Genomic DNA, 17,537 nt, shown 5'->3' with positions numbered 1-17,537 from the left:
AACATGTACTTCCACTGTGAAGCAGCATGGGAAACTCAGATTCAAGCACTACTTTGTTTGATATCAAAATGTTTTCCGGTTAAAAAAGCAGAGATTAACGTAACCTATACACACACTTATGTGTTCTAAGAAACAATTAAAGTACACATTCTTCATGGTCATGGTGGAGGGCCTGAAATGTCATGACTGCATTCCCAATCTTAAAAAGGAGACTATGATGAATGAACACGCACGCACACAGACTAACCGTTGAAATGTATTGGGTGTTGAAGCTGGGTTTATGCTCAGAGGTGAAGCAGGATGAGTCGCATGGTGAACTAGGCTCCTCAGACAGAGCCTCGGGGAGGTGACTGGACACACAGCCGCTGTCTGAACCACTTGAGCCGCTGCCTGACAGACAGTGTGAGGATGATCCTGAACTCTCTGTAGCTAGACACAAAATATAAAAGACACTTTGCAATTAATTTTTATTTGTACAACACATTTAAGATTAGACAGCTTTTACTAAACAATTTCCACTAATCCAGATGAAGAGTTTCAATCCTTATTAAAGAAACCAGAGGAGCCAGAATTCAAACAGAGCCAACCCTCTATTTGTAAGATATAAACTTCATACATACAAGTCTGAAGCTTTATAAAAATAAAAAAAAAGGATGAAATGGCTTAAAAGACATGTCAGTGTTATAACATATTACAGTATATTTGCAGTATATGTGTAGTGTACATGTGTTGTGTAACCATGCATTGCCTATCACACTCTGCTTGCAGTCAATAGACATTCCTATGTGTATTAATGTATATTAATTCCTGTGTGTTTTTTATGGACACTTATTAATCAAACTATGTATTTCTGGGATTTTAACAATCTGACTTGAGAAGCAAAAGAGAATACAATGCTTTATAGTGAACTTACAAACAGACTCGGTGTTTACTGGCTCAATATTGAAATATATACCAACGGAGTGAAACAATAAAGCTATTTTCTCAAAATATATAAACTGTATATGGCTCGTGGACAGCTGATACTATACATATGAACATATATATACATATACACACATACATACACTTTCTTTTCTCAGCTAAACTAATGAGTTATGTGGTCAATGCAAGTTCACGATAAACAGGGGGCACGAGATTTAAACCACAGTAAAACAGGGTTTCGGTATATACAGATCTCTGACTGTATTGACTTTTTAAAAATCACTTTATAGTCAGCTATATAATTAGTTATCATAGTTCTAAGATGAACTAACCGGTAACCTGTTTAGAATAGGCTTTCATGTTAAAACCAATAAATAGAAGATTTACTAGTATAAGTACTAGTACTAGTATACTAGTAGATTTACTAGACTAGTATAAATAATAGTAAAATAGTATTACACAGTGTTTAAAGCTGCATTTGGGTGAAAGCTCAGGAATATAAAGCTCTACTGTCTCAAATTAATATGGTGGCATCTCCAATGGTCTAAAAATCTAATCTGTGCTGTGATTAAGTAAGAAATTGTGTTACTCTGGAAGGGGGCTGCAAGATGTTAGATTAAAGGACATACTCATAGAGGGCTGACTGCTGGTTTCATGCTCAAGCTCATCTTCTTCGATGCAGGGGCTGATTAGGGGTCTCTCTCCTGATAGCAGCGTCTGACTGCTGTACATGTGAAGGTTTAGTGGCCCCAGCAGTGTGGAAGAGGGAGGTCCACCTGCCCCTGGAGGTCCATTCGCTGGCACACTCACTGCGGCTCTCTTAAATGGATTAGTGTGGTCAAATAGGGAGACGGCGATGGAAGCTCTCGTCCTGGCTCCTGTAGTAAAAGGGAACAGAAAGAGAACAAAATGTAAACTCACTGTTTGAGGCAAAACATTTTATGCATACACGATACTCTACATGTTGAGCAGAATTGGCTAAGCTGCTGAGGTCTGGTCCTACCTCTGCCTTTCATGATGTAATCAATGGCCCGGTCGTTGATAGCAGCATCGCTGGGTTTAATATCCAAAAATGGCTTATTGCCCACTCCCATGGACACCATCTCCTGCATACGGATTTCTATTGAGAGAAACACAGTTTTCGATTCTCTGTAGCCGAGTGATTTTGATTTAGACAGCAAATGTGATAAATACCAGTTCACCACAATGCCTTTTATATTCGAGTAATTTATGGTCAAAATATATTTGCAGCAGAGTCTGAAAACCTGATCTACTTTCAAAGGCCTGATTGATTTGCATTTTCCTCTCACTTAGTGATGGCATGTCAGAGCTTCGTAAAACAATACAGGTTTGATTCAAATTAGTCTTTTGAAAAAGCCTGTTTCTGTAGGCCTGGGGCGAGTAAAAGATATAAATACAGAATTTATTATTATCAAACTTGCTGAGGTGCTGAGAAAAAGAGACTTGAGCACACCACCATCCAAGCTTTTCATCTGATGATAAAACATTCAGACACTACATGGAAGTACAACACACACACCTTTGTTGCGTGTGGCCTGTTGCCACAGTATGCGGGCAATGTCTGCGGTCCATGCTTGCTTAATGTCAGCGGTAGCAGCCTGGAGGATGTATGTCTGGTTCTTTGATGTTCTCCTGCGAAACCAAATCTCAAAGCGTAGCCCGTTCTCCCCCGAATTCTCAGTCATCCCCACATCAGCAGTCTATAAAATATTGAATACACATACAGAAACCATACTGGTGTTTACCTGGGACTAGTTTTAGTTTAGTTTTCTACTGTATCTCACCGGCTATTTAAGATAGCAGAAGAACAAAGAGCCAAATCTTAACATATTAACAGTTTCTTGTATTTTGTAATGAAGGTAGTTTGTATACCCTTTTCAAAGCTTGTAGAAACAGTGTATATATAATAGTTTTTGTTTGAAGTACTTTAAAAGACTCTGCACAGGCGAATTGAAATTAGAATTCAACTGGTGCACATTTAAATGCAAAAATGATGACTTTCACTTAAATACACCACTTTGAGGCGTACAGATGTGATTTACCTTAAAGGAGTGCTTGTAAATGTAGACGTCTAGGCCTCCCTCAATGCGTTTGGGTTTGCTGAACAGTACCAGGTCCTCAAACAGGAACACATGTCTCTGGCACTTCTTCCTCCCGTACCAGATGGTAAACTCATCCTGGCGGACCAGCTGGCCCTGCTCCTTCAGGTTCACCTGGGACACAGGAAAAGATGGTATGCCTCAAACTCGGTATAACATGTTCACATTGTGAAAATGAATATTTTGGAAGTAGTCACTTGGGTGTGTGTGATGTGTATGAGTGACTCACATCGCAGTCACGGATGGCATCCATGGCTAGCAGGTCGTTGCCATGGCGCAGCTGGAATTTGACCATCTCAGCAGCAGCACGTAGATACGACAGCTCCTGCTCCTGAGCCTCACTCACCTCCTTAATCAGATCCTTGAGCAGCAGAGCATATTTACTCATTCGCTGGATGGGCTTCAGCAGGTACGAGGCCAAGTCCATCTTATCTTCCAGCTCCAGCTGTTTATGCTAAAAAAGATTCATAGATGGTGAGGGTGAAACAAGGACACAAAGAAGAGAAAAAAAATCAGACACTACAAATGCTCAATACACGAACAGGAGCAATTCAGTGATCTTAACAAACTAGGTTTGGGTGGGTCCTTTTAAAAGATCACACTGACTTTTCTACTTAATCTTGAACTGGAATATATATATATATATATATATATATATATATATATATATATATATATATATATATATATATATATACACACATATATATATATATATATATATATATATATATATATATATATATATATATATATATATATATATATATACATACATACATACATACATACATACATACATACATACATACATACATACATACACACATACACACACACTTATTACGATTTTCCCTTTATCAAATAGGGAGGGTGAAAGCATGGAACATGTGCTTTCTTAGTTTCCTTTACTACATACATGAATTCACATCCTCCTGCAATTGGCTAGTGTCACTGTGATTTACAAGTCAGAGAGTACATCCTCCCTCCCACTCGGAGAGCAGAGGCAATTTGCGTAAGTTTGGCATCATCTGAAATCAACTACAGATCTCTCAGTAATCGGGGGAAAAAATAAATTTTATATATATATATATATATATATATATATATATATATATATATATATATATATATATATATATATATATATATATCCTTTGTCTAAAAGGAGAGTTGGAAAGAATAAAAATATTTCTAACAAGTACCCTTAACTAAAGGTGGCTGCCAATCTGTTTTGCATACTGACCACCCTAATAACTGCTATTGGACATCCAAAATCAGTGAATTATTTGCTCAAAACAGATTTTATTTGTGGGATGTTGATTATTGTGCACAGGTTCAGTCACTCACCCTAAAGAAGCTGTTTCCATGGCTGGCCAGCAGTGAATCTGACTTGGGCTTATTCTTGCTGTACAGAGCGTACAATCCAAACTGATCTTGCTGCAATTTAAAAACAGGAGGAAAGAAAACGAGTCGGTACTGCAGGACACCAGGTCAGCATTTCAACATGAATATTCACTCAATACTTTTTTGATGGGCAGGAAACATTGAACAGATTGAAAAATGTATTTATAGTCGCTTTTTATGATATGGGATAAATGGCCTTATATTTTGTTATATGTTTGTTTTATACATGCAGAGCATTGTCAGTTTCCCTGTGCCAGGAAAGTGTCAGGTAATTTTAGACTCTGAGGTGAAGGCCCTGCTCTGCTTCTTTTTCTGCTTCAGAAACAGAAAAGTAAAAACACCAGCTATGCTTTGACTTCTAATTACAAAAAAAGGGTTAGATATTTTTACAGTTGTTCAGTGGTATGTAATTGTAAAACTATCCATGTGCCACCCAAAACCAATATGGATTCATAAAATATAGCTGAATATACACTATAATGCTGTAATGCTGTATGAGTGGGTAAAGTCTAATTTCTTCAGATAGCCTCATTCAGTCTAAGACTGATTTCTAAGATAAATCATCATTAACTGCCTCATTGACTACATGTTTTGGGTTAATTGGTGTTTCATAGTTGTGTTATGTTTGACGTTTCAGATCAAACATACATTTTGATCAATTTTGAGTAATATTCATCTTTTACATCCAGACAGACAAAATTAAGGCGGCAGCAGGAAACCAGCATGTTTGAGCATGCTTTTCAGAGTGAGATGTGTAAGGTGGTGTTCTTACATGGCGCAGGAAGCAGTGGCTGACGCGGAGGGGATGGTTACAGCAGCTCTCCAGCTCCTTGAGGAAGTACTGACTGTGGAAGTCTACCAGCTTCTCCAGGTTGCCAAAGATGACGCTGCGCTTTCCCCGCAGGTCCTGAGGCAGGTCAGGACGCTCCATCTCGGGGAAGTAATGATCAATAATGTAACGCAAGGAGCGTACATATTCACGCTCTGTTGTCACCATTTCATCCACGATGTGTCGCAGTTTACTGAGAAACAGAAGAGGTGAACATGGGAAAGTGTTCACTAAAGCCTTATTCTGAAGTTACACTGTGCCCTGGCGTAGGAGAAAATATAAAAAAATGCAGACAAAACAAGATGAAATCCCACAAAACACCACTGAATATCAGCTAAATACAAAGGTTCAGGGTCAGTTTAATATAATGTGGGAATGGGCCCCCATTGATAGCTGCCACACACACTCATTCCTCTCCCTCCTCTGTGCTAATAAATGACTGCGGTGTGTGAAGCAGCGGAAGACAAACGCACTTTACTGCACTTCAAAGTCCCCCTGTGCAGCTCTCATCTGGGAGAGTCATCAGGGCCTTGGGGCTTTTTATCTCAGGAGGATTAACGGGGAAGCAGGGGGCCCCAGTGTGGAAAAGACTAATGGACAAGGTTTATGAGTCCGAGAAGCAAGTTTCATGGCGGCACACAGAGTTCCTTACACATAAGCACTTACCCACATGACCATGATATTTACGGTGCTGCAGTCCTGGCTTTAAACTCTTGTAAATAATTAGAATTGAAAGCATTTTACAGGTTTACAAAATACAGGCAGTCTCCGAAACCGATCTTTTAATGACGATAGCGATATGAAAAAAAGAAAATGGTAAAAATATCAGAATTTTCGCTCTGCATTTTAATTTTTGAATGATACATTTCTTTACTCTTGCCAGCGGTCGAGAGTTCAGTGGTCTCCGTGTTTGAGTGCATGTCTTTTCGGTGTTTCAAAGCCCGAATTGAGCTAGTCTCTCCCCTTTTAATCCGCAAAACAGAGCGCGTTCGTTTCTGTCCTCCATTCACAATCTGGCAATGGTCCATGCGCCCGCTGCCACGTACATATATATGCTGTAAAGTTTGAACATTACGGTACCGTAAATTGTTGTTTTGCTAAATTAGTTACTGCAACTTTTTTAACTATTAACAAATTGCAGTATATTACTCCATACTGATCACTATTCTTTAAGACTCCTGGATGCGCTAGGCCATGTCTCGACTTACGATATTTTGAGATTACGATGGGGTTATTGTAACGCATCTCTGTTGGAAATTGGGGACTTTCTGTATTAACTTTCAGAAATGGCTGATATGTGAATATCTTTTAAGACCGGTGTGGATGCAATTTAATCGACTGAAATAATCGAAATGTGATCTATCTAAGGTGGTTTAATGATCTGCAATGTAAAATATTACCCGTAGATTTTTGTCAATAATAATGATATTTCTACATGATTTTTTCTGATCCATTTCTGCTGTTCACTAGGATGCAAAATTTTTCATTTAAAACAGAAAGAAACCTATTCTATTGTACATGTATGATGAAAATTGGTCTACATTTCTATATTCCTACTAACTACAAGCTGAAACACAGATTGTTGGATTTCTCTCTTCCATGAGTGTATGTATGTTTCCTACCTGCCCTTGGCACGTGGCTCTGGAACAGGGCTCCCTGTAAGTTGTGTATCTTGCGATGCCCAGTTGTGTGCTGGTGCTAGGTGCGAGTTGTAGTGCCGATCACTCCCCTCTGTGCTGCTCACCTCCAGGCCTTTTATAAACACGCCCATGTGGCCTCTGCGTGCCGGCTCACTTAGCGTCCTTTGGCACGTGCCATAGCGTGTGCCCACCTCGCTTCCAGCAGCATCGAAGCTCTGAGTTTTCCTTAGAACCCTTCGTTTTGTGTCTCCAAGAGAGGAGAGTGCAGGGCTGGCGGAACAGGAAGATGAGTAATCTGGGTAAGGAGATGCATCTGAAGATGTGCTGCGGGTGAGTCTGTGTGAGTTAAGCGGAGTGCTGTGTGGAATCCGGTTTTCTGTGTGACAAACACTTCCTGATTGAGTTCTTAGAGAAACGTGGCCATCTGAATGAGTGCCTACTGGGCTGCAGGGGGTAGAGGAGACGCGGTCACGAGCACGGATGCTGCTGAAGGCTTTCCTGCAGGAGAACGAAAGACTGCTACTCCGCTCCTGGGGTCCACGGGGGTTGCTGGCACCTGAACCGGAGTTGCGGGTACGCAGTGCCGCCTCCAGCTTTTTCTCAAATATCTGCTTGGTTTCCTGGCACTTTGACCAGGCAAATTTCCACTGTTTAAGGCCCTGGTCGCTCTTTAACTCCACAGCGAGGTCCTTCATCTCCTGAAAATGTGCATCTGGGATCGGCACGTGTTGGCTGCGGTAGCTCTCCAGGCAAGCCATCACTCCCTGGCACTTCTCAGGTGCGCTACAATCCTCCATACTTACACAGGCCAAGTGCCTCATGCCTTCTAGAGCCCATCCATATGCCTGGCAGAGATACACAGAAATTATGGAATGAGAACTGTTTCATGTGGACACAAGTGTAACAGGGGCATAATAATAATTTAGTCTGGCATTAGTCAGCTTACTACTCCTAGTCGGTTTTTCAAGGTCAGATTGGAAGGCACCTGTGGTGACGTGTGAAGTGAACTTTGTACGATATATAATGATATGAAAGCGCACACCTGCAATTGATATCCAAGCACACGACCTGATAATGTATTTATTTTGACAATAAATCCTCATGTCTTTTACCAGCACAATTTTATACATTCTCAATAGGATCCTGAGAGCCTGAAGGTTTAGAGTTAGGAAAAAGCATGGAAATCTGCAAACCCAGAAGAAACTATCTGAATGACAACTAGGTCTAGCTGAAGTTGAATGTGAGTGAATGTGTGTGAAACAGAAACTGAGATGAAAAACGATTCTCCGCACCATTTTCATGTAAACTCAAGAGGTATGTGTATAGGAACTGGGAGGTCGGGACAGTACCGTTTCAGCACATCAGTAGGAGAAGTAATAGGTTTTGCACTGTGAAACAGCATTGTATTTAAGACACAGCATTTCCATTTAATTACATTCCTAGCACCTGGCTCTTACTTCCTCATTCACTGTCAGCACAGTTTTAAACAGCTATAACACACTGCTTGTGCTGAGATTTAAAGGAGAATTTACAATGATCAAACATTCGCTCAGGGCTTCGACCCTCTGACATGGCAAAGCACTGACAGATTCCTTGAGGAGGAGGGGGAAAAGATCTTTCACCCTTTTTAAATCTCACTATGCATGTACTCACAAAACCCCTCTTTCTCCTGTGCAGGGCTGCTATGGCTGCTAGGTGATGTCACTTAAGATTTCTTGGGTCCTTTTTAAACGTCTTTGGAATTGTTTTACTCCACAGCCTTCATTTTCAGTCGAAGTGAGTCCATGTGAGCTGACACGAAGAACCTTGGATGTTCCTATATTATACTCAGTGATGCTTCCTCTTCTCTATCTTATCTTGCACCCTTTTGACTGTGTGTCCACTGTCCAGGGTAAACCTTTTGTGTGTGTGTGTGTGTGTGTGTCTGAGACTATGGTGAAGAAACACATACCAATGTTTGGAAGGTGCTTAGAACCCAGATACTAAAGTCATCAGACAGACCAGAGGTCAATTCTTACTAACAATACTGACTGCTAAAGACTGATACAATGTGTGTGTGTGTGTGTGTGTGTGTGTGTGTGTGAGAGAGAATGGCAGTGGGTGGAGTGGTAGGATAATCGATCACTGCGATTCAATCAATAAAAGGAAAGAACGTATTTTTGTTCGGAGTGTAAACCTGTTCCATGTGAACGTGAGACAATTTAATGGCCATGATTTATCACTCCAGGATGTGGGCATAAACATAGACATTTTAAATACCTAAACATGAATCTCTCTCTCTCTCTCTCTGAACATTAGTCATTTTTTTAAAATCAGTCCAAGACTATTAAGTTGAAGAAGTGTGTTTTCTCATTTCAGCCTCTTCCTTTAAACAGAAAAATGTTCATCAGAGAGAAGTGTAGCGAACTCCATTTACACACACAGGAAAAAAACCCGAATCCACCAACTCCTCCCATTGATAAAGCCACCAAAAGGCTCAATAGAAGCACAAAGAGGTCACAGCCTAGAGGAAAACTGTTTTTCGCTGCTTCCCTGATCCAACACTCGGATCTCAAATTAAACACTTTATATCTATGCAGCGATTCACTGGCTCTGATCGGGCCAGTTTGATGCTTTAATGCCACAGACAGGCTGAAGATGACATCATGGTTGAGAGGGTTTACGGCCCTTTGAAGTGTGAATAGTGTGTGAATGCGTTGGGAGTGTTTGATTGGGGAGAGCTGAATTAGAAAGCTTGAAGGAGGTACCTCAAAAAGAAGCAGCATTCAACCTCGCACAAAAGGAGAGAGAGACAGTGAGAGAGGGACATAGACAGACACAGAGAGAGAGACAGAGAAAGGTAGAGTAAGAGAACAGCTCAAAGCTTTTGTATGGATGCATAAATGACACTCCTGCAGCGTAAGAAGGTTGAGAGGACATTTTAACACTTGAAAGAAATGCCCATTATTATTTCAAAAAAAAAAAAAAAAAGTAAATCAGAGAAGGGTGAAAAAAAGAGGAAAAGCAGAGAAAAGATTTTGGGATTGCAGCCAATCTCTGATCTCAGGTTCAAGATATGCCAAGAATGTGTTTTTCCTCAAAATGTTCTTTGTGTGCCTTTCAAACTGGACACTATGTGCTCAGCATTTGGAATTTTTCCAGAAGATATTGCAATCTGATGCAGTGTACCTTTTTTTTTTCTTTTTGTATACCATTTCTTCACCTTAAAAAAAAAATCACAGCCTGACTCCATCAAAATGTAAACCACTAGCAAGGTTTAGTTACTACTAATGGTAGAGCTGGCTCGGTGGTTATGGCTGTGGACTGGTGATTAAAAGTTTGTGACTATGCCAAATGAGTAAATATACATGCACTATCGCCAGGTCTAACGATGCTTAAAGGAAGCAGCAAGTCATTGCTTAAAGGAAGCAGCAAGTCATTTAAAGTTTCAACCTACAGTGATAGTGTATTGGACTGACTACAAAGATCTCTACAAATAAACTGCCTTGCACTTGAGTCCACCTCTCACTAATCTCAGGTGGACATGAGACAATGTTTGGACGCAGCACTCGGCGCTACAATTTGAAAAAGACAAACGTGTCAGGACCTCATTCTCCACCAGAGGGCGGTACAATCAGTTATAAGCTATAATTGCTAATTCAAACACAAAGCATGCCTATGCATTCGTTTACATGAAAATGGAAACTGGCGAGAGAAAGAGATGTATAGAGATGTTTACATTTCACTCTGAAAATGACAATTCTTGCTAATTTTACAGTCAAAAGATTTACACATGCAAGAATTTAAAAACAATTACTTCAAAGTATTTGTGCTGCACATTTTACATCAAAACTCTATCACAGAAAAACACACTATGATATGCAAAAGCCTGGATGCTTAAGCTTGTAAATGGCACGTATTTTAAATACATTTGGAATATTCATTCCTTCACGTGGTAAAAGTGCCCCATCTGCTATGTGACCACACTGAATAAAGAGATGCTAATAAGACTAATGCAGAACTGATGGTGCCCATAGATCTGCACCTGTATGATAAACAGCTTCCACTGAATTTGATCGCCATTAAGCTGATGGTAGATGCCTCCACAGATTGATGCTCAATCTGTCAACTAGAGGTGAATCAGTGTTCTGTGCAGTGTTCTGTGCTTTGATGATTATTAGAGCTGGTCGGTGAGGAATGTAAATAGAAAGGCTCAGCACTACCACACACTTACACACAACCATCTCTAAATCATTTAGCCTGTTTCAGAGTTGTGTCTGTTTCAGTGTGTGTAAATACAATCAACTTGTTTATATAGAGATGTATGAATTAGGAAGTCCAGCAGAAACCACAGCTGTCTAAGTAACAAAAAACAGAAATGGTGAACCCTAAATGACCTCTAGGCACCGTCACACTCCACTGCCCTGCACACTGCACGTTCGGCTGAAGATTTCGGATGTATGTATAACCCCATGTATTTAAAACATTTCGTTGGCCATGAGAGCCTGTCCAGATATTTGTGCGTGGAAGACTGGAACAAACAGCATTTAAAAACATTTGCATTGTTTTTCTTTCCTGTGATCATCTCAAATCAGGAACAGAGGCTAAACAACTGATATAATGAGGTACAAAAAGTCTGTGCCTAATAAAATTAAGATGTTGACAGCAGGGTGTGATCTCAACAGTCATGAGTGAGCTGGACCCGAGTTGCCCTTTGACCTTTGTCACCATCTAACACAGTAGCGACAAACAGGAAATGAGTTAAGATTAACAGAGGATTTATCCTTTAACTCAGTGCAAAAGTATTACAATTCCACATATTCCATATGCAGTTATGCCAGTATACCTTAAAACACATTTCAGGCTCAGATGTTTTAAAGGTGGTTACAGTTAATACACACAACCATCCTTTCACTGTTTATGGCTTCACATATGGAAGTTAGAAAAGACCTCATGAAAAATTTAAACAAAGTAAATTAGTGACAATTACATCATACTTAACAAAAACCATGTAGTCTTACAGATCACAAGGTGCATGTGTTTGTGTAAACATACTGTACAATAAGTGTGTGTAGGGCATTTTTGAAAGTGTGTTATTTGCCAGGGCAGCCTGTGTGAGCCTCAGGCAGTGGGTCAGATGGGGTGTGTGTGTGTAAGTATAATTTGATTGGGTTAGAACCAGGAGGGGGCTGGGAAGGTACCATCTGAAGAGCAGGCCAATAAGGGTACATTAGAGACACCAGAAACTCGTTCTCTCACTCACACAAACAAAGACGCATAGGAATATGTTATATAATGTGTGCGTGTGCACACACGCTTCTCCTTGGGGAAATAAATAATTATGAATGTGATGGATAAGACGGCTTAATCAGATCTGACGCAGCGATTCCCTTGTCTATCGTTTCTGCTCTAGGATGCTTTACTCATAAAAATGTCAGAAGATGCGTAAAAAAAAATATAATTCTCAAAAATCCCACCTCCATTTTCTATCAGTGCAGACAGGTTTTTAAACTTTCAGAGGGTAATAAATCCTGCACATGCTGGCTCATTAGCGCGAGTTGAAGCAAGAACGCTCCAGTGATCAGTCAACATGTCATTAACAAGCCATGCAACAAAACCTGCCAACCTTTTCTCACTCACCCGCCCTCCCAGAGTGACACGGCTGAGGGCTCTGGATCCCCTTACTCGTGCATTTGTTTATCCTCCTCTTGTTCGTGTCATTTAATGGGCATGGGGGTCTGGGTTTTGTACCCACAGGTGTCCACCTTCAGGCCCTGTTACCTCACTCACACACACAAACTTTGCAACACCACAGTCAGTAAGTACAATAGATGGGCAGGCCTAATTAAAAGTGCATGTGCTTGTTTTGGTGCTCTAGAGGCCAATCTCCTGCTGGTGCTGTTTGAGAGGTGGAGTAAAGGTACACGGGGGTGTCAGAGCAGTGCTGGGTGGCTGTTTGATGCAGTGACTTTGTTCTGTGGGGGTCTCCGCAATCAGACGCCGGCATTGAAGGGGGTTAAAATGCCTCAGGTCCAGTCAAGCAACAAGACTAGAGGGCATGAACACTACAGGAGGTTTGAGGTAACCAAAAAAGATTAGCCTTAAGCAGCAGCAAGCAAGCACAAGCTTAGGATCGCTGCCTTTTACACATTACACACTGGAAGAAACAATGATTAAATGACTGATGAACAAATTTTGTATTAATTATTTATAATTGCCCATGTTTTTTACTACCTAGAAACCCTAAAGAGCCTGAACACCAAAAACATGTGACTCGCAGGTTATCCTCAGCACACTGCTGGTTGTATCCTATATCTTCTTTGCATTCAATAAATGTAAACAAATAGTTTATATCCACATCGGCAGTTTTATCCAAAATCCAAATAGCAAACAGTATGGAAATTAATTTGAGTAATTTTGGCTTTCCTGAGGGGAAAAAAAATACTGAATCACTTTTATATTTTCTTTGACCTACACAGCCAACAAATTCTGAAATCTCTGAAAGTACAATTTTTTTATTTTTTTATTACATATTTTTTAGCTATAATTGTTTTATATAATTAATTATATAGTATATATTATAGTAAATCCCTTGCAGGTGTACACTGCTTTCACACCAAGTATCTGTAAAGGTCTTCAGGTTTCAAAGACAACAAATGAGTGTCCTTGAAGAGAAACATAATAAAAATGATGTCAGAGACTATGGCTCCTTGTTTAAACAAAACACCAAATCTCACATGATCCTCTCTTTTGACTCACACTTTCTCAACATGTAACTGGTGTAATGTAAACCACATGCTGGATAATGATCTGAGCAACACTGTGAGGAGTTACCATTTGATAATAGAACATAAAGCAACCGGATATGTCCTTTTTTTTTTTAATCCCCTAAGCTATGTAACATACTGGTTTTAAATACAACTCCCAAAACGGGCAGCAATGACAGGAAAAATACTGTGATGTCTTTCTCATAGAAAAAACAAACACACACACACACACACCTTTGAAATAGTCCTGCACTTTATATTGACATAAATCTTACTGTTTAACAAAAGTCTTCCAGCAACCGGCATTACTCACAGAGCATGAAAAGAGAGGGAGGGAGAGTGAGATAGGATTAGCAGAAAGAGAGAGTTAGTCAACTATCCACTGAAACCCACTGAGATCCATTCAGATCTGTTTTGCCAAGATTTCAATTCGCTGCTGAGTGGTGTGACCAAGTCTGATCTCAGACAAACATACAATCACCTTGCACTTGCCATGTGTGAGGGTAACTAACTAAAACCAGTTGCTCATGACCACAACACACTTCTAAACTTTTATTTACTTTTACATACCACTTTAAGTATTATTTTTCACACATTTCCTGCACCACAATTCCTACCTCTGCATGTGCATATCCATTCTCCTGCAAAGGTAAAATGCTGCTAGTTCTTTGTATAGAGCAGGGAGCAGCGGCAGTCATCCTTTTCTTCCTCCGTTCTTCTTTCTCTCTCTCTTGCTCTCTGAGTGACAGACTTGCTGAGAGAGCAGGCCACTGGCGCCCACTCCCCTCCTCTCCCCACCTCCACGCTATTCACAGGCAAATACTAGTCTAAATACCAGATGGGCCTTCCTCAGCAACAGAGAGAGAGAGAGAGAGAGAGAGAGAGAGAGAGAGAGAGAGAGAGAGATGGGTAGGGGAGGATAGTGGACAGAGGTTGTCGAATCACAAGGTAAGAAAGTGGATAGATAGATAGATAGATAGATAGATAGATAGATAGATAGATAGATAGATAGATAGATAGATAGATAGATAGATAGACAGACAGACAGACAGACAGACAGACAGACAGATAGATAGACAGATAAACAGAGAGTGAGAGAGAGAGAGCTGTAGAAGCTAGCATAAAACTTATCATGAAGGTGCCACCTGAACCCAGTGAACTGTGGTGTGGAAAACAGCTAAGCAAAATAACTGAACAAAAATCTGCTCTAAAAAACAGCTTTGCAGGTCCATAACTGTATTGTTCAACTCATCCTGGTGTGTGCTTACTGCAGAAAAGCTGTCTGCTAATCATGAACTCCCAGTGCAGGAGCTACATGAGCTGCAATCAATGAGCTATAAAAAAAACCACACCTAGAATACTATCAGAAACTCCCCTCAGGTAAACAGCAGTGCTACATCAGAACAAGAACCACAGGACATCTGTAGCTTTTCACTGACTTCCTTTGAACCCACAATAACTAGAATCTTCAAGTAACCGTATGGTTTTTTGGACACTGGATATATGTATGTATATATGTGTGTGTGTGTGTGTGTGTGTGTGTGTGTGTGTGTGTGTGTGTGTCCATGCAGACAGCAACAACAAAGGATTTTCTAAACAAAGAAAGGAAGTAAGCCAGTTCTTCATCACTACTGCCCGAGTTACTCATCTTCTCTGCCCTGCCTTAATGCTGCTTTTCATCATGGAAAATTTCTGATGCCAGACAAAAAGCACACACTGAATGATTAGAGGGAAAACCTGTCGTTTAAGTAAGATTGTTATTGCGCAGTTCTTTTTTGTTCAAACCTGGATATGCAGTATAATACGCTACGAGTGAGCGATAAGTAATAAGTAATAAAGCTTGTAAAGTGTGTACTGGGGTAAGGTGGGGGGTCGGCAGCTTGCTAGGAACCACTGAATAGGGAGTGAACTGGATGTGACTGTGTGCATCTGAGAATGTCACGAATAAATGCGTGTTGAATAGACAGTGTGAATGGCATGCTTGGCCACACTTTTAGCCTGCTTTTGCAAATGTTGATTTGTCAGTAGGGAGCCTGCTCAGGCTTTGAGATGCTAATGCAGTGTGATCGTGGGGAGGAGAGGAGGAAGCGGGCCAGAGAGCATGAAACAGAAGGCTGGTGGAGTGAATGTGTACTCCTCAGAGACGCTCCGTATCAATAACCTGATCGATACGCCACCGCTCACAGACTGCTCCATACACAAATACACACATACGTGTATGCCACTTGTATTGTTATCAGCACTCAAACCTATCAACAAACACCATATGGCACAAGCATAAATGCACCGCTTATATCACTTTTATCACTGCACCATAACCTCGCTTATACTGTAAACATTTATTGAGTAAATAAGCAAATTGTAAGATTGAAATAATCCTCTCACTGATTTTGCCAGAACAAAGCAGCATGTCCACTCTTTGAAAAGCCATTTACTAATAAACAGCAAGCAAACACACAAAGGATTCATGGAATGTCTCAAATGCTAACCTTTCGTTATTTATGGGATTAGTAAATAAGCACTAAAGGCAGCAATTTCCTCAGTTTATTAATGTTTTAGACTCTATATAAGAGCGCCCCCTGGGGGTGAAGAGCACTAAATCTTCCAGTAGCGCAGCTCAGCCACTGCTGTCTGTTAATTTGGCCTGACTTTAATGGCTGGCCTTATTTCTCTTGATTTCTGCATTTGTTTTGGACTGATTTCTTGCAGACGATTAATACTGACAGATTTTTTCCTTGTAAACCTGCACACTATTCTTGTATAAATGCTCTTGAAATATAAAAAAAAAAACACATTGCAATCCAGTTTGTTAAATGGGGTCCATTGTGAATATCAATGATTAATTTTATTCAGAAATAGATACTTTATGTGTTTAGATTCCTTTCACGTCCTTTGTATTCTTAGTTAATTTGATCTCTTTCTTTGTCATATTTAAGCCTGGCCCACCTGTCACTCTTTCTTTGTTCTTAAACAGCCAAATTATGGTGGTGATACTCCTCAATCTGTACCCGTGCACCTACCATCTGGACCATCCCCCCCTCTAACACACACACACACACACACACACACACACACACACACACACACGCCACACTACCCACTACTCTGCTGCCTCCAGCTATGTTACACCACAATCCTTACCTAAATTTGAAAAGCACAAAGGGGGCTTTTTGTATAGCTTTCCCTTAGTTGCCAGTTTTCCCTTTGATTTCCACAGTCTACAGAGGCATGTCAGTACTGTGTTTGTCACCTAATATGCATCACCGGGTTTCTGCAAGGCCAACTAAGGCCAGACCGAGCTAATATATAGTACATGACTGCTTTTATCCACTCTCTAGAGATCTTGGTATGCAGAAGCCATGTCTCTTTTTATTTCTCACACTTACTTGTGGCATTTTGCGATTCGAGCTATACATGCTTCATGATATATTTTTTCGGTCTACTGCATGTGTCATTATAAATCTTACAATTGAAATAACTATACTGAAATCGATTTACTGTTGAGAAAAGTTAGTAACGCAAAAGATTCACTATCCTGAAATCAAACCGTGGCACTGTGCATGACCAAAAGGGTTAAAATAGAGGGGCTCAGCTGTCACCTCCTCATTGTTTATAGTGACGATGATCCACATCACCGTTTCATCTGTGCAGTCTGGCCTGGTTGCTAGGAAGTCAACGCAAACAGCCACTGGGATGGGCCCACATGTCATCAGAGACAAATTAAGACTCGGGTTCCTGGACTTAGTGACTCCACACACACTATACTGAGACACAGTGTCACATATAACTAGATGGTCACACATGCCAATACTGAAACACACCCACAATGTTTATTCACTACAGTCCTATGTGAATTTTTATTAGACACTAA

General features: G+C 40.4%; 1 protein-coding gene across 3 annotated transcripts in view; it reads right to left on the bottom strand.

The window, feature by feature from the left end:
* The window catches only part of plekhg4 (pleckstrin homology domain containing, family G (with RhoGef domain) member 4), a 76,508-nt gene that overhangs the window by 2,183 nt on the left and 56,788 nt on the right, over positions 1-17,537 (bottom strand). For all 3 annotated transcript variants that reach the window (XM_046840172.1, XM_046840174.1, XM_046840173.1), the window contains 9 exons: positions 6,903-7,765; positions 5,224-5,473; positions 4,395-4,484; positions 3,274-3,498; positions 2,988-3,158; positions 2,465-2,645; positions 1,928-2,044; positions 1,554-1,802; positions 248-429 (listed from right to left, as the gene is read on the bottom strand). In XM_046840172.1, coding sequence (XP_046696128.1) covers positions 248-429; positions 1,554-1,802; positions 1,928-2,044; positions 2,465-2,645; positions 2,988-3,158; positions 3,274-3,498; positions 4,395-4,484; positions 5,224-5,473; positions 6,903-7,765 — 2,328 coding nt within the window. The remainder of the gene's footprint in view (positions 1-247; positions 430-1,553; positions 1,803-1,927; positions 2,045-2,464; positions 2,646-2,987; positions 3,159-3,273; positions 3,499-4,394; positions 4,485-5,223; positions 5,474-6,902; positions 7,766-17,537) is intronic.

The sequence above is a fragment of the Silurus meridionalis genome, chromosome 26 (assembly GCF_014805685.1).
Source record: "Silurus meridionalis isolate SWU-2019-XX chromosome 26, ASM1480568v1, whole genome shotgun sequence".
In the NCBI taxonomy this organism is placed as follows: domain Eukaryota; kingdom Metazoa; phylum Chordata; class Actinopteri; order Siluriformes; family Siluridae; genus Silurus; species Silurus meridionalis.
The sequence above is the reverse complement of the archived record's forward strand: the minus strand, read 5'-3'. Positions and strand labels throughout refer to the sequence as shown.